General features: G+C 38.4%; 1 protein-coding gene across 1 annotated transcript; it reads right to left on the reverse strand.

Moving 5' to 3' along the window:
• Nucleotides 1–9,852: 9,852 nt before the first annotated feature.
• On the reverse strand, nucleotides 9,853–23,465 carry tbata (thymus, brain and testes associated). The gene is made up of 9 exons (XM_040135565.1): nucleotides 23,419–23,465; nucleotides 16,167–16,385; nucleotides 14,131–14,301; nucleotides 13,923–14,011; nucleotides 12,986–13,135; nucleotides 12,560–12,641; nucleotides 11,354–11,525; nucleotides 11,226–11,266; nucleotides 9,853–10,362 (listed from the first exon to the last, which is right to left on the reverse strand). Exons 1-9 carry the CDS (start codon nucleotides 23,462–23,464, stop codon nucleotides 10,271–10,273), a joined length of 1,062 nt encoding a protein of 353 aa, XP_039991499.1. The 5' UTR covers nucleotide 23,465; the 3' UTR covers nucleotides 9,853–10,270.
• Between the last annotated feature and the right edge of the window lie 1,698 nt (nucleotides 23,466–25,163).

A 25,163-nucleotide genomic window follows, 5' to 3' on the forward strand; every position in this document is an offset into this window, starting at 1 on the left:
CTTGACCTGCTGCCACCATGACCCGATTTCAGATAAGTGGTAGAAAATAGACAGATGGATGGATGTTCTTTGCACTTATCGTGCACACATCTGTAACCAGAACTCTGAAGGTGAATATACAAACTTAATGAAGCGCAGTATCCTCAAAGCTTTTACAGCGTAATATTCTGTTATCCTGTAACATACATTTAAGGGAGCTCAAAGATAAAAACAACATTGTATTTAACAGCCAAAACCTATTTCCACATACTGTATGCTGCAGTCTGGTAAACTGCGCTTTGTTGTACTGGTGCTTACTGTGTGCAATGATAATAAAGTTGAATCTAATCTAATCTAATCTAATCTCTCAACCCAACATAAAAATAAAACTTGTAATGAATCCCTGCAATCCATTAATGAGAACATAAAGGGTACACGCAAAACTAATGGCATGAAGGTGATAAGTAAGGCTAAATCAAAAGCACAAATTATAATCTTGAGAGCATAAATTACTAAATAGTGTGCACAGATTCGCTTTCCATGAAACCTCCTGGTGTCTGTAAAAACACACAGACAGGCAAAAAATTATCTGCTTAGCAGCGAAAATCGCTATGGAAAATGAAATGAAACGCCAAAAATCCTGTGTTCAGGTTTTATGTTCAGTTGACCGACACAGTTGAGGTGACACTTCTCACTACCATCCCTTTGCACTAATTGACAGGAAACACTCCTACAGGTCGCTTGAGAGATTGTGGGTCTCTGGGAGCCAGAGGGAATTTGAAGAAATTTCAGTTAATTTTGGCCAGAGCCTTAAAACGTGACCCTGAAAGACTGCAAAGATTAGAACTGCTTTGTAGAGACACCTGGCCTGCTGATAAACCAGCGGTGGATAATGAGAGAAGATGCAAATGTACTAATATTTGCACTACTTCACAATGGTCTAGTCAGCCACTGGAATCATAGGTTGGTGTAGTATGACTTATGATACAATGTACTATTATAAGAAAAGAATGATTTCTATGCATTTGGTTTATAAGTCATTATTAATAATAATCTTGATGACACACAGAGTCTCCTAAATGATAATTATGGGGTTTACATGACAGAAAGAACTATAGCAGATGGGCTTTGCCCTGCTCACCCCATGGGCAGAGAATCTCTGCACACTAAGTAGGCCAAATGGCAATCGGATGTCAGAGAGATGGTAGAGCGAAATCATATATTATATGCAGGTTGCACACACACTTGTGCCTGCATATATTTGACACAGAGGAAATAAGAGGGTGGTCAAGGGGAGAGGGGGGCGTTAATCCTCCACCACTGCAGATCCCTTCCCTCTGAATTCCCATGATTCAATATCCTCATCCTCCCTCCCACAGGTCAACCGAAAATGTTAGGCCAAGCTGATATGCATGAGTGGCTCAAAGAGATCAGAGAAAAAAATATATTGGTTAATTACCATGTCTGTGTGAATAACAATGATCCTGGACACAAAGGTCTATCATTTAATTTCATTTAATTAACTCATTTTGCATTCATTTATTTGTTTGTTCATCCATCCCTGTCTGAACAGTCTCATTTCAGAAAAAGGATAGTTACCATGTTTATGTGAAGTATGGTCGCTATACACAGTTTACACATTTATAACTTAGTTCATTCATTTATTCATTCATTCATTCATTCATTCATTTTTTTCTTTCTTGTTTTTGTCTCGACACTGACTCCTTCCATAGTAGTAGCTAGATACTCTGTCTGTGTGAATTCTTATGCCCAATCATTTTTTATCATTTCATTCATTCGTTCATCTCCAAAGTGACTACTTTTCCTGTGGGAGCTATGATCCCGTGCTTATCATTTAATTTCCTTTAACCATTTATTTTGCATTAATTTATTTTTTCAATCACTCACTAGCTCACTCATTCACTCACTTATTAATCTCAGGGTGGTGCTGTTCCCTGGAGATCAATTTAAGTGTCATCTTAATAGCTACAGTAGTTTCCATGTGTAAATTCTGATCCCTTGCAACTGTAATGGTTTAAAATTCTGTTTCATTCATTCATTCACTTGTTATTTCATTCATCAGTACCACTTCCTTTTCATTGGTAGCGGCCATGTCCATGTGAGTAACTACTCCTGATATTACTGTATATTTTCATTTAATTTCAATAATTTATTCATTTATTCATTTCTGAAATGACTTCCCTTCCGTTCAGTTCTTGTACACAATAATTGTTTATCATGTCTTTAATTCATTCATTCATTCATTCATCTATTGATACCAAATCCTTTCCATGTTGCTTCCAAGTTTGTAAATACTGTGTCAATGAGAATTATAATTTCTAGCAACAGTAATGGTTTGATTTCATTAATTAATTAGCTTATTCATTCATTCATTCATTCATTCAACTTGTTTTCATGATAATTTCTAGATACCATGTTTGCGTGGGTAACGATTCCGGAAACTATGGTTTATGTTTTCATTTAAATTCAATAACTGATTGAGTAATTGATATTGATTTGTTCACCCATCTCTTAACTGACTTCCTTTTCTGGGATTTTGAGTCTCTCTTCTACCTGACTTGAATATCTTTGGAATGTGGGGGAAAAAAAACGTATCTACTTTCACCTGCACCCTCTCATTCTGGAAGAGCTCCACCTTTCTCGCCTAGTTTGATATTAGTTACATTAGTGAGATCTCTGCGTTGTGTGTTGGGGGGGTTTGTATATTTTTGTGTGTGTGAAGGCAGGTTACTGTCATATCTGTAAAATATTTGGTAGAGGGCCCAGGGCCTCTCTCTACTCTCAATGCTGCCTTGCAGAAGTGTTGCTGATAGAGCACCAGGAAACAGCTGCCTCTTATCGCCTGGAGCCGACAGGTGTCTTTGTGAGAAGGACTCATGACGTGAATGCTGAACTTCACCTGCTGACCAGGCCAGCTGACCTCAAACTGTGGTCATGCCACCGGGGACGAGGCATGGCAAGGACTTACACAATTCAGCCGCAATATTAAAACCGGTAACAGTTTTTAAAGTTCTGGCTGGTTGTTGTATTTGCGAATAGCTAGGAAGTGTCTATGACTTCTGAAGCCACTAGCGTTCACAATGTGAACATGCTAATTATTCCCAAAATGGGCCATCATTACAATTTGTGTGATGAAGTGTATATTGAGTGTGAAATTCTGGCTTTGTGTCAGGACACCAAATGGCGCCAAAAGTAAAGTGCATTTTACAAAATGTCAAAAAAATGCATTTCATGGCTTGATGATACACCAATTTTTGCAAATTCAGTTTTCTTCCTTGTATAATACAAAATCCATTCTGTGGCATGAAAGATAAACCTTAGAGTCTCAATGTGCATCTTGTGACACATAACATATTACCTGCCAGACAAATCCATTTTATGCCCAAGAAAGCTTTTTTTTAAGTTGGACTATGTCGCACATACACGTTACACAACAATCAATTAAATGACAGGAATAAACAGTTCTAAAGACACATGTGATAAATGGGGTAAATAATTAAAGGTAATGACTAATTATAAGTGATCAAGACATATTCGGAGCCCTGATGTTCCTTTCGTGTTCATGGCATCAACAGTTCTCTCGCTCTATTGTCACATAATGTTACAATATGTTCTATGTCAAGAGATTGATATAGAACCCATCCATCCATCCATTAGGTATACTGCTTACCCTTTTGAGGGTCACGGGGGGGCTGGAGCTTATCCCAGCTGGACAGGTCGCCAGTCTATCACAGGGCCGACATTACATAGAAGCCTATATTAAATAAATGAAACTCAAAGTAACAACAAGAAAAAACCGAAGCAAATACAGAATAACATCAATAACAGTAATGATGAAATACACTCCCTTCCCAGTCTTCCTTCTGAAGTAGTAATCATGGTGTTTGTATTTGGGGAAAGCTTTTTAGATTTTTATGCCATTTACTATGAAATGTCGGAGAAAACTCCGGTGCAAAGTGTGGAAAGAAATGCATCTTGTACCCTCTCTGAGATCTGTCTGTTGACCCCTTTGCGCTGACACAATGCGTTCACTCTGTCTGGATCTCATCAAGGTTTTTCTGAGGATAGGCTCTGTCACAATAGGGAGCTATAGAAAAAGAATGTCTACAAAATTTTCTGACAGTCCATATGGTTAACCTGCTGTTCAAGTCATTAACATTCATCCTCTGGGTGTCGTGAATGTCATGAATGAATTTCAGGGTAATCCATCAAATAGTTTTGCAGATATTTTAGTCTGGACCCAAGTGGTGGACTGGCCAACACTGCAATCACTGGAGCTTAAATATCCACAACTTTATTGGTAGATTTCTGCATTTAAGATCCCAACTGGATGTTCCCCTATTTACATAATTTTGTTGTTTAAATGCTCGCCAAACCTTACTACCACACAGCTCATGCAGTTAAATAAGTGATTTGACAATTTATACCTTGGTCTGAATTGGATAACGAATTCATTTTGATCCCAGCAAGGCCTTCAATATACTGTTCTAATTTATGGGTGTGTTTTTATTACCTATATTCAAAAAGTGAGGGGCTGAGACTACAGCCCTGCTTTTGCTCCATGTCATTGTAAAAATCTAGTTATTTTCCATTCAAGTTGTACCACACATTCATTATAAATTTTATGACCAAAACCCCTTTATGTTCATTTATATTTATTATTAATGTAAATGAAACCGACTTGACATGAGTTGATTAATCTGCAGTAGAGTTTGCCCATTTTAAACACAATCCTCTGTCTTTTTTACTTCTCTACTATGCATATAGGTGATACTGCTTCTGTTCCACCTTTCATGAAAATAACCCCTAATGGCAATCATGATAATCAGTTTTTAAATGGCCCCCTGCCATTTCTTCAAGCTGTTTTTTAACCTTTTGGCTTAATAGCTGTCAGAACAACACGCTTTTTTTCCTCATTCAAGGCCTCAAGGTTTTTCCTTTTGCACTAATTATGTAATGGAAAAATCTAGTGGGTTGTGATTATCGTTGGCTATTTTTACAAGCTCCTGTTGTGTTTGCTGGGTTCTTAAGTATCAGTGCTATTGTTTAGAGATGTTCAAACAGCGCTTTGAAGTAATTGATTCATATCTCTCTATGTTGAATCTTTAGCTGCTCTGAACATGTTTTGTTTAGTGAGTCTGAGTGAGAAGGGTTTGGAGTATATGGAGAACTCAGTCAAAGGCAGATGACTCTGCTAAACATCTCAAACCAGGTGGATGAGACTTGAGTTGTTGGGAGGTTGTTTCATGTAAAGTGACTGAAAACAAAGGCTGCTTGGAGAAAGTACGGACGGCTGCTGATTCTGGGGACAGACAGGGTGGACATCTACAGTAAGTGAAACCACAAAGTAAATATCAATCAACCTGTACATGTAATCCAATATGTTAAAGATTTTCTTTTTCTTTTCAGTTTGCAGTTTTGAGTGAATGAGTTGGAGAGTGAGTCACCGGCAGCTGTGATAGTTGCAGGTTTAAATCCTACACATTATATATCATACTGTTTATCTTGCTTTGATATTATTTCCGCACAAGTTTCAGATTTAAACACAAAAATGTTATTCTGCGTTGGTCGGTTGTTAATTCTAAACGTCAATATGTGTATGTATCCATGCCAGCCTCAAGGATATTGAAGATCCTTTCCTGCATGCATGAAGAATCCTGCAGAAGAGTCTTTCATTTGCACTTCATGTTATCATGTCCACATATATCATGTTGTGCTAAAAGACTGAGGAAAAGATAAAGATAAAAGGTAGCATCCTCACCAGCTGATGATCCATGTAGAAGACACAGTAATAAAGAAACAACATTTTTCTCAAATTGCATGTACAGCTGCGTAGTTAGGGCTGGCATTATAAGTCACGTAAGATCAGATATATTTTATTCTAAAATAGTCCTGCTTGGCTGCATAGCTTACATATTTTGACAAGCAAGACATGGGTATGCTTCACTGTTGACTGTAATAGAATCTTGGAATACATTTGACTAGGGATCACGGAGCGTAAACTTTCCAAATACAATAAAGAGCAGGACAGAGCTGCTAACGTTAGCCTAAACTCTGATGTAGAAGCATCCACGGCCATTCCCAAACAGTGGGGAAACACCTCAGATCATCATCCCTCCTGAGTTTCTCCTACGTTTCTCCCTGGATGTTACAATGTGAAGGCACAGTAACTTCCTTGAAATGATTCAGAGTGGTTGTGGGTTGGTCTTATTTAGTCCAAGAATCCAAAAAAATAATAAAGTCTGGACTATTTATATAATGTACAAAGGCTGCATGTGTTCTCTTCAACACAGAGGCTGAGAGGAACCTGCGTATTCCAGCTATTATATGTGAACATTTAAGCTTGTCTTCAGAGATGCTCTATCTCCAAACCACTGCTACAAATGGTAATGCCACAAATTCTAACACCACTTTTGCAAATACAAGGAAAGGTTTACTTTTAATGTAAGTTGTTGATTTTTTTTCACTTTACATGTTGTAATTTAAGTAGAGCTGCAATGATTAATTGATTAGTCCTTAGACAGAAAAATTAATCAGCAACTATTTTAGAGAATTACTGGCTCATTAATTGAAAATGAAAATATAGATTTTAGGAGCCCGTGAATTTAACAAATCAGTGGAGTTTTAAGTAAAAGGAAAGAACAAAAAGGATAAATAATAGAAGAGAAAAAAAGTGAGAATTGGAAGCAAATGAGCATATAACTTAATAAATTAATGACCTCTAATTATGTCATCTGTAAGATTTTTGCCTTTAAATGCCATTATAACTGGGCTGCGCGCCAGCTCTGTCGGCTGATCCGTTTGAGGGGGAAAACGGTTGTGTCGCGGCCTTGCGTCTTGTATCCCTCAGGTACAGACAGGGTGTTGTATTTTCAGTTTTTATGTCTCTCAGCTCAGGCCCGTGTCCTTGAGGAGTTCAGTAAAGACTCATTTCCTCCTGGTTTAATGTGCGTGTGGTTACAGAAATGGCCGTGATGGACATTTTATCTCTCCACATTCTTGGTTTGGTCTCCACGGAAACGAACCGTTGGCATCAACAGAGTTCCTACCAGCGACTTACTCCTCCTCCTCAATTGAGCCAGGATTACGAGAGTTTGTATTTAGTGGATTCATGCCCAGTAGGGCTTCACCCTTCTTGGTTTCACTAGTATTATTTTGTCTTTTTGTTATTATTCCTAAAGTTGTGCAGGCATTATGCATTCATATGTTGTGGTAATTCTCACTACACGTTTTAATCAGCCTTTCTGCATGGCCAGATCCTACAATTCTTATGCTCACACTGTGCGGATCAATGCCGGGTTTGAAATCAGTCCCTTCACTTATTCACTGCTCCCAATATAATGGACACTCAACAGTTTAATCAATAATGAGCAGTAGCCAAAATTGAGATTTCGGACACTTACGAATCATCATCATTTTGTGTCATAACTGAGCGCTTGAATGTGAAATGACAACTGATCTGTCAGTCTTTAAAACCGGGCTTGATGTTTTCAAGGGCCTGCCTGGCCCAAGTTTATACTTCCTTTGCACAAAAATGCTAACTTAAAGAAAAAGACTGGTGATATTGTTTATTTTTCTTAATGTCAACAAATCCCATGAAAAGACCAAAACAAAAACCTAATTGAAAAAAAAATATTTCCTGTTCACCTTAAGCCTGATATATTCTTCCGTGTCTCCACTGTTGTCCAGAAACTATTAAACACACATCACTGAGTCCCACTGTTGCACAGACGTGTTGCTTCATTACAATGAACATGTCCTGTTGTAGTAAATACTCATTAGCAAAAAGAAAAAATGTATAAATGTGCAGCTGAAAATTGCTCCTAACAACTTATCACCATTTTCTCCTGTAATATTTGCTAAGAACTACAGTGCCGAGCTGTGAACTGTTTTAAAGGACCTGATGCCCCATTTTCTCAATCAGCTTCTTATGATATGTAAGTGATGGGTCACTACATGAACACACAATTTCCGCCAAAGTTAGAAAAGTTCAGGTGTTTTCACATGAGAGCTTTTTGTATTTGTGATTTTGTCTCACTGTCTTGACGTGGGCAGGGCTCTGTTGAAAAAAAGCAGATGTCATGTATTGTCATGCTGTCCTATTACTGTCAATTGAATTTAAACAAACCACACCCACACAGTCCCTACGATGCAGATTAGCTGAGTTGACTTTTGACTCTTTTAAAATGATATCAAAAAAGAAAGACTTTAGATTTATACGTCTTCAATATGAACGAATGGGCTTGGGACTTAGTGCCACGGACAGGGTGTGTGTGTGTGGGGGGGGGCATTCCCAGCATCAGTAATGCTGGGAATGTCAAGAATGTTTTGACCTCTGTTTTCGAATTCTAAAGCACTATGTCTCCATAAGGTTTTGATGGCCACGCTGCCTGGTTGCTATGGCTGACCCTCCATTAGGTCCTGGTTGAAATTATTTGCACCTCTTGATTTTAAGGACAGACTTTACAATATCATCAGGAATAAATGCAAATGCACAATTTTTTATGATCAAAATACTAAGTAAGTAAAATGTCCGAGGTTAATGAACAGAATAAAAAAACAAAAACAAAACTTGCATAATAGTGAAATATTACAAACACAAAATGTGACCCAGACACAATTATTGGAACCCTTCACTAGTATTTGGTTGCAGAACCTTTGGCAACAACGACGGCCTCTAAACGTTTCTTGGAGCCATCTGGAAGCTTCTTGCTCCTGTCAAGATCTTTCAAGGTCTTTGGCAATTGCCTAGTAGCCTTTGGAATTGTTGTGTGTCTTGATAAAAGCATTTCTGATGCTCTCGTCTTTGTCATTGTGAAAAAGAAATTGGAAACAATCAGCCCCTTTTTCTGCATAACTCCATCATTCAATGGTTAATTCAGATCATTTGAACACTGAAGATTAAGCCCAAGCGAGTCTTATTTGTTTTTATTTTGTTTGAAAACTGATTAAAATTCATCAAAAGGTGCCAATAATAGTGTCAAGTGTACATTTTATTTCTGTATTTTTTTTTTAAATTTCACTTTATGAAAACTTTTTTTGTTGTTATTCAGTAACTTTGGACATTTTATTAAATTATTCTGATGAATCAAAATTGTTTAATTTGCATTTATTTCTGAAGGTATTCTAAATTCTGTACATAAAATTCAGGGTTGCCAATAATTTCGACCAGGACTGTAGCTCCACCTCAGCTAACTACAACAGTAGAAAGCTGCTTACACATTAATACATCAGTAATAATAATCCAAGTATATAGTATATAATAATGCTTTAAAACACTGATAGGAGCTCCCGCAATCATTAGTACTTTGGATTTGGATACCTTAAGTACATTCTGCTTCCGATTCTGCTGCTTTGACCTATATAGAATTTTGAATGCAGGACGTAACTTGTAATGGAGTACTTTGTCATTGTGGTATTGCTACTTTTACTTAAGTAACATATCTCAATACTACTTCTCCCGCTGCAGTAGCTACCGTACTTGTCATTAAATATGTGAAAAAGAAAATATCTGGCTCTCCAGCTTACTAGCCATCACAGGCTTCACTTCTCTCCGCTTGTTTGCTCTGCCGTGCATCGCTTTGCTTTCACAATTGACTTTTTAAACATTCCAGCAGCCCCAAACTGACTGACACCATCTTCAAAATCTTGTTTTCTCAAGTCAGTTGCATCACAACATCCATTTTTTTTTCTCTGTGGCATTTACATTGTTATAAAGAGAGCACCCATGCACTTGGATGACAGTTTGAGTCAAAAGCCTGTAAATCTGGAAACAAGGCACAGGGCGATATGTTAAAAAAAGAGACACTTGCATCAAACATTGGTGAGAGAGAATAGTATGACTTTGCCCTCGATTTTATTAAGTTTTTTTTGTTTAGGTGCACAGAAAAAAAAATCCTAATATCCAATTTAAAGTTATTTAAGTTTTATTTCTCCTCAGAAAGAGATTACACTAGTTAAACTGGTCATGCTGCTGTTCTCAGTTTCAAAACATGATCCTTCAGCTGATGTACAGTTAGCTAACGTCATCCACAGTATCATGTAACACTATCAAACTTACAGTATATTGTATTAATGAATTGCAAATTAAAACTAGTCTTGTGAACTCCTCATTAAATTGGCTTGTGTTTCTGAGAATCATCTACACAGCAAACATGCTGACGAAAACCTGAGATATATGTATATCGTGGGAGCAATGCACGAGGGAACCAATAACTTCTCATAATAAGGAAATCAGTACACTTATCACCATGATGAAAATCTGGAAACTCTAGATACTTTCTGTGTGCTTAAGTGGATGATCTTGAAGATGATTCTGAGCTCCTGCGTGGACTTCAAGGACCTCTGCATCTCCTATCCTCTCTGCAAAACAACACTCAAGTCAGTCTGATACAAAGACAGTAATTTTACATTTGCTACAGGTCTAGCTGTTCTATTCAGAAATAAGGTGAAAATAAAAACTAATTCTGTAACATACTCTATTGTATACTCTGGTTCCTTCTTGTACGTTGTTATGAAAGTTGCTATTTTTGCCAGCCACCTGCTTGACGTACATAAAGATAATTTGCAGAATAATAATCCCTTTCATACCCTATAGCTTTCCATATCAGAGGTAACATTTCTTCTTTGTAAAGTACACTTTTATCCAAGAATATACAATACAGAAAACTACTGTACAACGAGAGACTCTGTCACATCAATGCTTTGATTGCAGAGTCATTATTGTGAAATGCACATCAGAAATAAAAAATAAAATTCCTTGCATAGCTGAATTTATATGCCGATACTAGACCACAGAAAACACCCAAGTGTTTTTTTTTTAAATAATTTTTTCCTTTAATTATCTGCTTTAAATTGCAAATTAATCCACAGCCTTTCTGAAAAAGAACAATTCAAAGACACCCAATTCACTAAGGAAAAACCAAGATGAAAGGATTTTAATGAATTTAAGGAACTCCTCTTGTGCCATCGAAAAGTTTCCAAATGAAAAGAGTCTTGGTTAATATAGACTGTATGATGGTAGAGAGAGAGCTGTTGCTTAAGGACATAACGTACATAATCTCCGACGATGATTTTGCTAAAGTGAAATGTCAAGGCTATAGGAGAACACCTTTATTAAAAAATACTTCAGCAGGCAAGAGAAAAACGGAAGAAAAAATGTACTGGTACAATAAATAGCAAACTTAAACACAGAGAATGGAAAAAGTAGTACACCATTTAGTTACCTGGTTTGTCCTCGCTCAAAGCTCGGTTAACTCTGTGTGAGCTACGGAGGTAAATACAAACGTTAAACACATGAAACTTGAAATGAAATTTCTGAACAGAAGGAGGAGATGAAAATTTGAAAGCTCACCCTGACCACTTTTTCTGTGGTTTTCTCCACGGCTGGTCAAATGATGGACCATATACCGGTGGAGATGGACCAGGATGAAAAGCCTGGAGCGGCTGGAAGTTCTGCTGATGATGGCCCGAGAGCTCGACACCATCCAGAGCTTGCTTGATCATCGCCATCACCAGGTCTTTCTCTGAGGGTACACCACATCACATAACACCAGGAGAAGAGTTCAGTGCTTCCTACCATCAGCAGTGCTGAGTTCCACCACAGCAATTATGTGCTTTCAGTGGTTACCTTGGACAACTGTATTAACTGATGTAATTAAAAAGCAATTTATGAAGTAATTAAAATGGGAACTCCAAATATTAAAGCAGCAGATGAATGACTTGTGTCATGAAATATGATAGGAAGACACAAGAGCAAAATTAAAATTAAAAACCATTTTTTAAAGTATTAAAAAACCTCATTTGAAGATTGCATTAATTAATTCGTCACTTAAAAAGTGAGAAATTAAATAGAATTAATAATTGGCACAGATAATGATCAATTTTCTAAGCTGTAGCAACAGGATTTAAATGTAAATGTAAATTTAGTTAACTACTTTATACTTATACATGTTTTCAAAGGCTTAATTAATTACTTGATAGTAATTAACCCATAAAAAAGTTTATAGTTCCTCTAGTGGCACGTTCCAGACTACACAGAGCACAGATACAACCAATAAACAGTGACAGGGGGGGGGGGGGTATCTCGGCCTCTGTTGCTTCAATTTTGACATTTCTTTTGGGTCCCCGAAACTTTACAGAAGAGATTACTAAACTGCTGGAGTACCTCATTAATGCAAACTTTGAGATATTCTATTCTATTCTATGGAAAGATGAACTGATTTAAGAAATGCATTACATTTCTTAAAATACTTATTTTTATTATAATTTGCATTATATTTCATATCTTAATATTTATTTATTCTTTTTATGTAAAATTAATTGTGTTGTTTGAAACGATTAGCAACCACTGTATCATCATAGAAGCTGCCAGTCTTCTGCCGACCATCAAAATACTTTTTTTGCGTTTAAGTAATTACAAGAATAATGCCCTGATGTCTCAAAATTAGTGTTGTTAACAAGTTAGCACGTAGCACTTAGTTATATAATAGTTTTCAGCATTTTTGAAGAGAGAGAGGTTATGTGAACTACCCTATCTATGTGGAATTAATCATTTTACCTCTTTGGCCTGCAAGCAGAAGCCACTGTTGGACTGTGGACAAGGAATCTGTCTGCAGGATCTGACAAAGTATTTCCAACACCTGACAAGAAAGCAGTAGGCCATCACAACGTTAGCTTGCAAATCAAATACATTTATATTCATGTTATTAGTGAATTTGTCAAGACGTCTGGTTACAGAGCTGAGCTCGGAGGTATTTTCCAACAACAAAGCAAATGAAGTGTACCCTTTGGCAAAGGGCTGTGTGCTCTGGAGAATTTCTATGACAATGGAAATCTCCTTTTGATCTTCTGCTAAACTTTCTTCTCTGGAATGAAATATTACATGGCTGTGCCTCATTTCAGCCCCAAACTACCCAAAGTGACACTTTTTTTTTTTTTTTTTCCAAACTGCGAAGAGCTCAAGACCAGTGGAGAGGTATTTTACCATGAGTTCTTGATCATGGAAGGGCTGAGGATAAATCAGGCGCTGGGAATGGGATCTGCGCTGGTAAGACTTGACAGATGGAGGGATGATTCTTCCGGTTTCAGCTGAATATTGGGTCTTCCGACGGACAAATTCTTCCTCTGGATGGTCCTGGAATACATTGACAAAGTCATGGTCTTCAGTACAGACACTATAGAAAGAATAACCTTCTCTTAAAAAAAAAAAAAATAAAATTAGGAACTGAGGAACCATACAGCATAAATTAACAAAACTAAGAACCTATAGCCACACTAGTGGTTCTGGGAGGATGTACTTAGGAAAAGCCGTGATTTGAGCTAAATGCGGACATCATCGTGCTAACATGCTGATTTTTTTTAAAGGAATAATGTTTATCATTTCCACGTTATTCTTGATAGATCTTCAAGTTCATGCTTTAGCCTCTTGAGGAGGCGTTGGAAAGCCCAGAGGTAATTTTTACCCTAAATTGTGCCTCTCAGGGCCTGATGACATCCTACCAGAACCTAAAGCATTTGATTGGTTGAGCTTGCTGGGGGGTTTGTTCACAACCTGGGGAGAAATGAGACTGAGACTCAATCCGAAGCCAAAAACCAAAAAAAAACCAAACAAAAAAAAATCCTTTTCGTCTTGAAATGGATGGGGTTTTTTTTTATTACTGTTTTTGACCAGGTTTTTTCTATCATATGTCCAACATCACTATTCTTTCACTTTGTCATTGTCAGGCAACGAAAAGCCATAATCCAACCAGTTATAGGTCATAATGTGCCTGTATATCATACCCACAACTTTAAGTCCCAAAAGTTGCTATTTATTGATAAATATATAGTTTCGGGCAAGCTCTGCTGGTAATGGGTAATATATCATATTTATCAATGGAAAAAAGTACTGTGCCATTAAGTAACCCTGGACAGAAAAGCACCTCTTTTTTGTCCTTTTGTGCTTGAGAAGACAAACTGACTTTTGCAGCAAGTTCTTTAAGTTCGTCCCTCCAGGCCTCTGAAAATAGTGCTGTGAAATACAGAGGAAATATTGCTCTCATCATTCTGAATTTCAATGGAATTCTTTGAAAGCAGGGCTTTAGAAAAGCAATGAGAAGATTCTGGTGTTGCACGTTCCTGTGAACATACCTGATTTGTTTTTGTTCCTGCCGAATCCATTAAGACTCTGAGCAGGCGGAAAAGCAAAAGACGGGTCAGTTGCTTTCCTGAGGACGTGGCTCTTGAGAAGTGGATGAGGAAATAATGAAGAAGTGACAAACCAGTCATCTCTCACCATGCAAACGGGCCTACCATTGAGACCTGTGGAGAAGACAAAGGCACAAAATTCAGAGTTCACACACACATGAAGTAAAGTGCTTCAGAAGTGTGGGACAATCAAAGGAATGCCCTGGAGAAACAAAGCAAGTAAAACCCCTGCTGAGAGTAAAGGTGACAACTTCATGAGAACCTCAGGGATGGTGTCTACTTTTCTGCCAATAATGCAGTTGTCTCTTTCATGTACCATATTGTTATTCCAGGTGCCCATAGAGCTGCTCATTAAATACAGTATTTTATACACAAGGGTAACTTGTGAATTATAACTCATTTTAGGAAGGGATCCTTCATCGGCAACTTCGGATAAAGGACGTTGTTAATGGGTTAATTTTTAAAGCAAAGTTGCTGAGAGATTTTGAGATAAATTAATGCGTCAAATGTAATTAACTGGTAACTCTGTCCTGATTGCAACATATTTGACAAAGACAAAATAAACTATTTGGAAGCAGAACAAGCTGTAAACACAACATTATCACCTTAACATGTTAACAAATTGTCCTGCCCTCCAACTCTGCCTAGTCTGCAGTCTCTCTCTCCCCCTCTCTCCCTGTGAGTCTGCCTGAGAGGAGACAGGTGTGCTGGAGTCTGGGCAGAGCCCCACCAGCTGCATCCCATCCTGCAATCAAGATCTCTACAAATACCCAGCTCTGCCCCTCCCACCCTGCCAGACTGTAGCTTCTGCTCAGTCAGTAGGTGTTCAAACCACTCCTATTGATCTTTTGCTCGCAGCCTGTTGTTGGTGCCCAAACTGTTTTCCTCTTCCTGCCGTCCCATCTGCTCTGCACCAGACCCTGTCTCCAGTCCTTCGTCCTGCCAACCCAGCTCCTCTGCCCTGGACTCCGCTGGGCTCACCCTCTCTCTGGTCTCGTCTGCCCTGCTCATCTCTGGCTCAATTCCCATCCCTTAATCCAGCAAAAAGATAAAGATTCTCCTACTCTAATCCAGTCTCCTTGCTTTCCTGTGTTGTGCACTTGGGTTCAATAGACATGCCTTAACACATATGCAGAGCAACATTAACATTTGAGCTCTGTTTTGGTCTGTACCAACTCCTAAGATAAATTTTGTGGCTAAAATGTTCAAGTTTTTCACCAGCTATGGCTTTGTACAGCCATTCACATTTTCCAGGTGATGTACAACTTTGCTGATCTCATTACTAGTTTCATCAGCAGGTTGACATTTTTGATTGTTACTGAAATAAAAAAAAAAGATAAAATTCCAGTCAGCCTAAGCTTTATTTTGTGTTTAGTGCCATTTAGCCATAAGTAGCTTGTAACAGGTGCCCGCTTTGGTTGATGAAAACAACGAGACCTAAACAAAACAGTAAAGTTGTGGGCCATAAAACCAACTATGAGACAGACACTAAAAATGCTCTGTAAAGCTAAGGGGAACTGCAGAGTCTGGTGGAAAGTCTCTCCCGTAGTCTATCCTGTGGGATAAGTGCAACTTATAATAATACCCTCTAAATGGATTACTAAGGAAGGATACCAAACTGAAAGCTCACACTGAGTGTTAACAGTTAAACACAGCTCCAATAAAATATCATCTATCTTGCTTATCATTATTTGAAAACAATTTTGAGAACCTAAACTAGAACCAGACTGATCAGCTGACCTACTTTCTTCAGGGTTTTCCTTTTTCACTGGAGCCAAATTCTCAGAGAAATCGAATATAAAGGTTCAATACACCTACTGACATCTGTACCGCAGAAGAACACGTTAATGTATTGTAATTTAGGGAAGCATATGGCCAGGCTTGATTCAACTTTCAAATAAATTTGCTGTAAAAAAATCAGTTTCATAAAAGCACATGACTTTCTTCTGCTGCCCAGCGGGCCATGCCTGCCTGCTCACCTTGAATATGCCTCACCCTATGTGGATGAGGGTTGTGCCGGGAGAAGAATGAGTGATGACTCAAGGAACCAAAGCGCGGACTGCTCTTCGTCAGCATCTTGGTAAATTCAGTGGTGAACGGCACCGGAGTAGTTTGACCGCGACTCCTCTCCCCTGTCGTCCCCCAGGAGTCTGGACTACGTACTATCGACATACCTTCGAATGAAACTGAAGGTTTTTCTGAAGGAATTAGAGAAAAAGTCTAAAGTAAAGGTCCTTTTTGAAGAGATTTGTTAAAATACAGAAAGTTCAATGTTTAAGGCTCTTGTGATTGCAAAGTTGTGACCACACGTGCTAAAAAACACTACAAAAGTAAAACCTAACCAGAGGCAAGACAGAAGCCACTCAAACTTGATTTACCTCAAGAGTCCCCAAGATAAATTTGCATTTTAAAATTTGACCAAAAGTGTACGAAGAAATCCACAAGGAAAATTTCATTTTGGAGAAAAATAACTTTGAAGAACCACTTTACCTCTGAAAACAGCCTCCAGCTCAAAATCTTTGGTACTTAATGCTCTGTGTTGCCTTTGTTGCTAAGAAACCTGGACTAAACAAAAAAGAATGGCATTTGTGCACATGAGTGACTGGAATTCTGAACCGGTTCATTTAGACATGATTTTCATACACAAAGCAGCTAGAATTTTAACTATTTTATGATGTTTAATTAAAGAACTCAGTGAGGTAGTAACTACAGTAGCTATCTGTTGAAAAGCTTAGAGTGAGGTTGATGGAAGTAAGAAAGTCCTTTATGAGTGAGGCACCTTACACCTCACCACAATATGTATTAGTTTACCAGATTGCTGCAGTGTCTAATGTGGCATATGGGTGTGAATATTAATGTAAATGTGCTCTGATCCTGCCGTCTCTGGTTTGTGTCATTCATAGCTCTCAGTTAGAAATGTTATGTAAGCCTCTGTATATGCAATAACTTTCTGATAGATATTGTTTTTTATGTGTCTTCACTACAAAGAACACTGTGCTTTATTGCCTTATATAAATTAAACGTTTTTTTGTTTTTCTTTGTTGTTCTTGCAACCAAAAAATGTAGCTTGTAGTAGATTTCCCAGCCCTGAATAGTGTCCGCAGGTATTGCTTTCAGGATGCATACAGCCCCAATAACCTTCACAGGCTCTGACCTGCAAGTGAGGGTCACATGACCGAGAGAGAGAGCCAAAAGCGACAGTAGGCTAGTTCTTGGTAGCCTTGCTGGCTTGTCTACTTGTACTGTAGAGGAATAATATTGAAGACAAGTGTAAACAGCAGAGAGGTGCATAATACAAAAAGAAAAACACAGTATAGCTGTTACTCATCCTGCTGTTTTAGCCTTTCAAAACAAATACAGATATAGAACGTGACATTTTATCTTATATAAATATTCATGCAAACCTAATCAGCATTTGAAAACCACATAAGGATCTCTTCAAAATAAGCTACTGACATTACTTTTGCAGGTATACACTCCCTCACTTCGAACGAATCAATGAACGGATCGATGACTTGAATTACTCACTAAGTGATTGAGTGTATCCCTGCACGTTTGCTCGCAACTGACTGTGAGGTTAGCTGAACTGAGAAATGAATGGATCGTTTCAGGAAGTGATTCAGTTCAGTTCATTCGCCCAAAAGATTTGCTCTTTTGATCAAATTGGTCATGAATGACACACGACTAATCTGCCAGTACCTCCAAGATGGCTACCAGGTCAGCAGATCCCTTTATATTTCTCTAGGTAAAAGTTAAATATTCTCTTGTCAGACTTCATACACAACCCCATCGATTATCATTACTGATACGGGTCATTTTCAACATTTATAAAAACATTAGATTTAAACATTTCTATGAAAATATATTTCATTAATGTCTAATGTATACTTCATTAAAGTAAAAATTTGCTTAGTCATCATGGTTTCTCTATTATTAGCAAAAGGTTTCTCATCTTCTGCAACACCATTCTCACTTAATTGGTGAGGTTGCAATTTAGGGCCAGTTGTGGTAGAGAGCACTTCTGTCTCGGTAATGAGAATTTAATCATGCTGACTATATTTCAAATATATATTATGAACTATTAATGTAATATTATTTACTAGGTGTTGATATTTTCCTGTTGCATTGCAGACAGTCAGCAAGTGACAAAAAGAAAGCTTCAGCAAAAGCTAGGCTTACAAAATTCTGAGAAAAAGTTTACACCAACCCAGAACTGCTTGAAGAGCACAGAAGGAGGGAGAGAGGTTAGGGGTTGGAGAGGTTACAGAAAGAATAATTACCAAATATATAGTCTGTCGGAAGTCTACACATGCAGGTGCACACGTCCACCACACACAATCAGTAAGACATTTACTTTGTACAATAGGAAGTCCACACACAGTCTGTAAATCCCTACTATAGGATGTGTACACACACGCGCACACACACACACACACAAACACACACAGACATGCACAAACATAAACACACACACACATCAAGTTTGTGTAAGACATTTCACACAACACTGGGTGTTTCAACAAAAGGAAACATCATCGTATGGGTCACTAAACCTTTACCACTTCATCACAGATTGGCCCACATCTCAATATCAGAGTAGACCCAACTTTTACCCAGCCTCAACAGTGCCGTTCTTGCGAGGATTCAAGCATATAACATGGAATTTCCCAGAGGCGTCCCATGGAAAGGGTGATCTTGATGGAGTGGCCTCAAAAACCTGGCTGATAGAACGATGGAATTATATTCTTTGGCACCAGCATACCAGATGCCGACACTCTTTTTGAGCAGCTGAATCTAAATTAATCTAAGAGGCTCGTCAAGATAACAGAGGAGGACATCAAAACAAGTGGTGAATTAGTACTGCCTCACCTTAAGGCAGTAACTGGGACGATGAGAATTCATCAGGTGAGTCAGTTAACAAATTCAGACTAAATGTCAAAAGGCTGAAGCAACCATACCTATAAAGAGAGAAATGTACCTTTATACATGCCTGGGTTCCTGGAGGAAATATCCTACAAACTCTAAAAGAGAGATGGTTTGAGACTGAAAGATATTGGATCATTGGATTGTAGAAGTTTCATCAGTATGTGATGCAAGTTCAAAGATCAACACATGCAAAACAGCCCTTCAATAATAGTCTATATTCCCTATGCCTTTACAGAGGCATTAGGTGTTGCACCATATTGAGCCTTCAGCATCATTCTCTTTTTGACAAATTTTGGCTTTCAGTATGTTATACTAATATCAAATCATGGATGACGTGTATGTCTGAGTTAAATTTTTTCCTCTCTTATCAGGACTACGGCGGCTGAGAATGATTCATTAGGAAAGTGGTCAGAATGCAGATCCATTCTCTGACGGGCACCCAATAACCGATGGGGGGAATATGATAGAACAACATCCACAACTCTATCTGACAGTGCAAATTTAATTTCCTGTAGATAAGCGCCACTCGACACAGATGAGCTGCAAATGTATTCAAAGGCAGATCATCATTCATTTATTAAAGAACTTCTCTATCTATCTATCTATGTAACCACTAAAAGAGGTTGAATTGAAAAGGCTTTCGAAAACAAATAACGATATTGATGTTTAAATCAGATGCTGGACTGAAGGTTAACAAGAATAATTCATGGGGGCAATCCACATCAGTGGACTAAAGGATGTTTTCTAAATGTCAGACACAAACATTGCTTGAATCAAACTCGATACATGTAGACATGGGGCAAGAACTCATTCACATCCATTGGGAAATCATTTGCACTTTTTTGACAGGAGGCCTCTGTACTTGAATAACAAACTTCCGGTGAGAGCAGATCTGTATCAGCTTGATATTTTCTTAATATCACTTCAAATGTCACTTATGCCCCTGTAGTTGAGCAAACACGAGGACAACAACCAGACCACTGGTGGAGCACTGCTGTTCATTCCAATGATCATTTTTATGAAAACAATATACATGTAAATCAGACAGCAACTAATCATAAAAACTGCAACAAACTGAGCACAGGTTACATATATTTGCTATATAAAAATACTTACAAATATGTAGCATGTATTTTTTTCAAGGAATAGCCTGACATTTTGGGAAATATGCTTATTCACTTTTTTACCATGGCTTTTACCGGGAGAAAAATTGATGTGTGTGTTAAGCATGGCACAGGAGGCGATTAGTTCAGCTAAGTGTAAAGACTGGAAGTATTCATGGAAAAAACAACAATATGTGGCTTTACGGGGAGTTACGGGCTGTAACTATTACTTGGCTAGCAACAGCTGATAGCAGCAGTCGTCACAGCAACATTGCCTGACAACCAGCAAGGAAGTACAAGGTGGATGGATTAACTGTTGTTTGTCAAGAAATAATTAGGAGCTATAAATGCCTTTACTTTACTATACTTTACTACATATATATATATATATATATAGTAAAGTAAAGTAAACCTGCCACAACAGCTGCTAGTATCTTTCTACAGCTGTTCCATTGATAGTGTCCTGGCACATGGGATCCTAGTGTGGTATGGCAACAGATCCGCAACTGACCAGTAGGCTTTGTGGAGAGTCATCGGCACATCTCAGAAGATCACCAGCACACGCCCTGCTGCCCTGCAAGACATCTGCAGCTCCCGTTGCCTGCGGAAGGCATCCTGCATCAGCCAATTGGGCAAATGTCCAATAACGACATACTGTGTGTTTACTTCCAGGTTACAAAGGAGTCGGGATACAATGTAGTGAGTAACATTATTGCTAATGCGGCGTCTCTAATGTGGGTCAATTTTAGAGTTCACTTCTATTTTTCATTGATATGCAGCCACTGGAGCACATATTTCATAAACACTACATTAATTAGCTTCCACCTCTATGCACATGATACACAGCTGTATGTCACTGCAAAAATTGGGCAAAATCATTCATGTTGTCCAACTCGTCACTTGTTTTAGAGCTGTCCGTACAGGAGTTTTCAAATCCCAATCAGATATTATTTGATGCAGCTCCCCTTTAGCTATCCGTCCTCTTCTCTCACAACTTGGTTGTTCGTAACTCAATGGAATGCTCATAGTTTTGAGGCAATATTTGACTTCAACCTCTCCTCTGAAAATGGTGACCAGGATGTGACAATCATGCATTCATTTGAGGACCAAAGCTGAACAAACAGAGATCTTTAAAAGCTTGGCTTATGCTTTCATCCCCTCTTGTTTACAGTATTTCAGTTCCCTTTACCTAGGCCTCAGCTAAAAGTCAGTCATCCATCTTTATCCATAATGCTGCTGCTGCTGCTCCTGCTGCTGCTGCTGCTGGGCTTTCAACAAATTCTAGGAAAACAGAACATTACTCACATTCTTGTGTCCCTTGACTGGCACCCTGTGAGTTGTGTATTGATTTTGCCGATAGCATTTAAGGCACCGCATGCTTGCCCTGCATCCCGCGTGAGCCACTGAGAAGCCTCAGATCCTCAGGCAGAGATTAACTAGTTTGTCCAAATAAGTTGGAAGGCTTTTTCAGTCCCACATTTTTACACTCCCTGTCTCAACATCTCAGGGTGGAAAAATCAGTAAATCAGTTCCTGGAACTCACTTTTATTGGGCTGAATTTTACCAAGTCACTTGTATAAAGTTTGTTTGCCCTTTTTACCTTTTTTGTTTTTTTTCATTTCTATATATCATGTAAAGATATAAAGAAATTAAAAATATGTCTTTTCCACCTTTTCTTTTTGCTGTGTTGTTATTCATGATCTAAGATTTTTTTTTGTTGTTTCACTACTTTTTACTCGGTTTTATTGTAAATTATTTATAACTTTTTTTTTTGAAGTTATATAAAAAAATCAAGTTTTATTATAATTGTCTACTTCTGGAGATGCCCGTATATTTGGCTGGATTTTTCAAAACAACAAGAAATATTTAAATATTTCTATATATTGCACATTTCAGCTAGGAATCAATACAAAACAACTTTGGTAAACAAGATTTAGTGCAGGATGAAATTGCTCCTTCCTGACATTTTCTGAGGCTTGGCAACAAGCGTTTTGCTGTATGAAGTGGCAGTGAAAGCTGTTAACATTAAATGAATTTAGCAATTTAAAACAACACATTTTTAAACTTGTATAGCTGCAGCTCTGGGATAGCAAAAACGTGAAACAGTTGTGCTGAACCGAAAGCGCATGATTACTATTATCATCTGAGGATTTCAGTCAGGATTTAGAGTGCATCATAGCTCAGCCACACTGGTGAAAGTTACAAATGATCTTGTGATTGCATCGGACAAAGGACTTGTCTCTGCGCTTGTTTCGTTACATCTTAGTAATGCATTTGACACCACTGACCATCAGATTCTATTACAGAGACTAGAACATTTAATTGGCATTGAAGGAGCCACACTAAGCTGGTTTAAGTCCTATTTATCAGATCAATTTCAGTTTGTACACAATAACGATGAATCCTCCATGCTTGCAAAAGTTAGTCAGGTCTGTGCTAGGACCAGTTCTACTCACCCTATATATGTTTCCTTTAGGCAATATGATTAGGAAGCACTCCATAAACTTACATTGTTATGCAGTTGATACCCAATTATATTTGTCAATGAAGCTAGATGAAACCACTCAGTAAGCTAAACTTCAAGCATGCCTCAAGGACTTAAAAGACCTGGATGACCTGTAATTTTCCGCTGTCCAACTCAGAAAAAACTGAAGATATTGTACTTGGCCCCAAACAGCTCAGAAAAACATTATCTAATGATAGATTTACTCTAGATGGCATTGCCCTGTTCTCCATTACCACCGTTAGGTATCTCAGAGTTTCTTTAGATCTTTGATCAGGATATGTCCTTTAACTCCCACATAAAACAAACTTCAAGGACTGACCTTTTTTCACCTACGTATCATTGTAAAAGCCAGGCACATCCTGCCTCAGAAAGTTGCAGAAAAACCATTCCATGCATGTGTTAATTCTAGGCTGGATTATTGCAATTCTTTATTATCAGGGCTGCCCAAAAAGTCTCTAAAGACGCTCCAGCTGATAAAGAATGCTGCAGCGCAAGTACTGACAGGAACTACGAAAAGAGATCATATTTCTCCTGTGTTAGCATCACTGCATTGGCTCCCTTTAAAATCCAGAATAGAATTTAAAATCCTCCTCCTCGCCTACAAAGCCCATATTGGTCAGGCGCCATCATATCCTAAAGAGGTCATAGTGCCCTCTTACTCCACTAGAACCGTACACTCCCAGAATGCAGGCTTACCTGTGCTTGAGCCTTCAGCTATCAGCCTCCTCTCCTGTGGAACCATCTTCCAGTTTGGGTCCAGGAGGCAGAGACCCTCTCTATGTTTAAGAGCAGGTTTGAAGCACGCTTTTTGAGGAAGCTTATAGTTAGGGGTGGTTCATGCTCACCTTGAACCATGCGCTAGTTATGCTGCTATTGGCCAAGACTGCTGGGGGGCTTCCCATGAAATGCCGAGCTCATCTTTCCTCCTCTCCTTCTCCATCTGTACGCATTCATATCCCATTAATGCATGTTACTAACAAAGCACAAAAAGCCAGTAGTTTTGTGCTTTCTCATCACAAGTATTTCTGCCTCCGGAGCTGTACAACAATCTTCCCAATCAGTTAATTGTTGTGTTGAATGTAGAGAGGCTACTCTGCTGTACTTTCATTTCAGCCTATCATTCCAGGCCTATTCAGCCTAAAGTTCATCCGGCTCCAACATACATACAGCATGGGACTTTTCTATGGACCTTCCCTGCTGTAGTAGCCTGAGCCATGTGTCTTTATCCGCTTTTTAACTGATTTATCTGCTTCTGTGTCTAAGGAAGAAACTTCTAGCAAATCCAGATTAAGTTTCGAAAACACTGTTTGTGTGAGATGTATTTTTCTCACAGGTCCTCAGCAGCTGGTTCAATATCTTAATTTTACCAGAATTTTTTATTTTTAATCTTTAACTGAAGAAAAACCTAACATCCATGCATTGCTCTCTATAATGCAGTTAATAACTAAATTCATACTGTAGATTCATACTGTAGAATTGAAACTGCCAAATAGCACTATCAAGGTTTTTGTTGTTTTTTTTTAAATACACATACATTGGATTATGTTATAAAAAGATGAAGATTATGTTTTTTGAACCCCGATATCAATGAGGGTCACTTACACTGTATTTAGTTACTGTATAATCTAATAATTACTGACATTATTGGCTCTGTTGTTTAAATTCCATTGTGTTTTCTTTAAATGGTTTCATTATTTCAGTACTCTATCATAATGAAATAAAAACACTTTCTTTCATATTGTATTCTGATGAAGTTGAGAATTATAGGTAATTCTTGCTAAGTCAATCATGTGGCGCTCATTGATTACTATGCTTTGCATAGACTGTTTGGAAAAGAAGTTGACAGCTAGATGTATTTATAACAAGTAGTAGTTTTATACAATATCAACTCTTTAGCATGGTATAAACCATGTTCTCCCATGAGAGATGATGGCCCATGCCTTGGATTTAACACACTTTTTAGCAGTCTTGGACAGAACCTGGACCCCAAACCAGATTTTGAAGGCAGAACCGGTGTAGTAAAACTATTGAATCGGCCAATAGCAAGGCTTGACAGCAAGGGAAAGGCATTCAGACCAGAAAACAAATCCAGAGGGCTGAGATAGTCAGGAAACAGGTCATAACAAAGTCTGGAACACTGTGGCTACATGTACAGTCTGGCAGAAAATAGCTGTTATCTGCCCTCTACACATACGCTGATGCCAAATTATGAGTGCCTGGGTGAGCAGGGGACTAGTTCAAGTGACGAGCAGGAGCAGGAAAGCTCAGCAGTGGTGGCTGCTGGTCAGGTCATGAATGCTGCCTGCATTTATTCTGAAGTGACAGGAGACGTTATTACGCAGAATAACCAGATAAAACCAGAGGCAGGAGGGAGGAGATCGGGACGGAGCAACTGTCGCCACGACACACCACCTCAAAGGAGATGACCTATCATTTCACAC

Source organism: Xiphias gladius, chromosome 9 (genome assembly GCF_016859285.1).
Source record: "Xiphias gladius isolate SHS-SW01 ecotype Sanya breed wild chromosome 9, ASM1685928v1, whole genome shotgun sequence".
Classification (NCBI taxonomy): Eukaryota; Metazoa; Chordata; class Actinopteri; order Istiophoriformes; family Xiphiidae; genus Xiphias; species Xiphias gladius.

Excerpts from the sequence above, each read along its gene's own strand:
- tbata (XM_040135565.1), bottom strand. The coding sequence starts at position 23,464 with ATGGTTCCACAGGAGAGGAGGCTGATAGCTGAAGGCTCAAGCACAG. Across the intron at positions 12,642-12,985 it reads TCCATGATCAAGAACTCATG|GTGTTGGAAATACTTTGTCA; the intron begins GTAAAATACCTC and ends CTTTCTTGTCAG. Across the intron at positions 11,526-12,559 it reads TCTGCTTGCAGGCCAAAGAG|AGAAAGACCTGGTGATGGCG; the intron begins GTAAAATGATTA and ends GTGTACCCTCAG.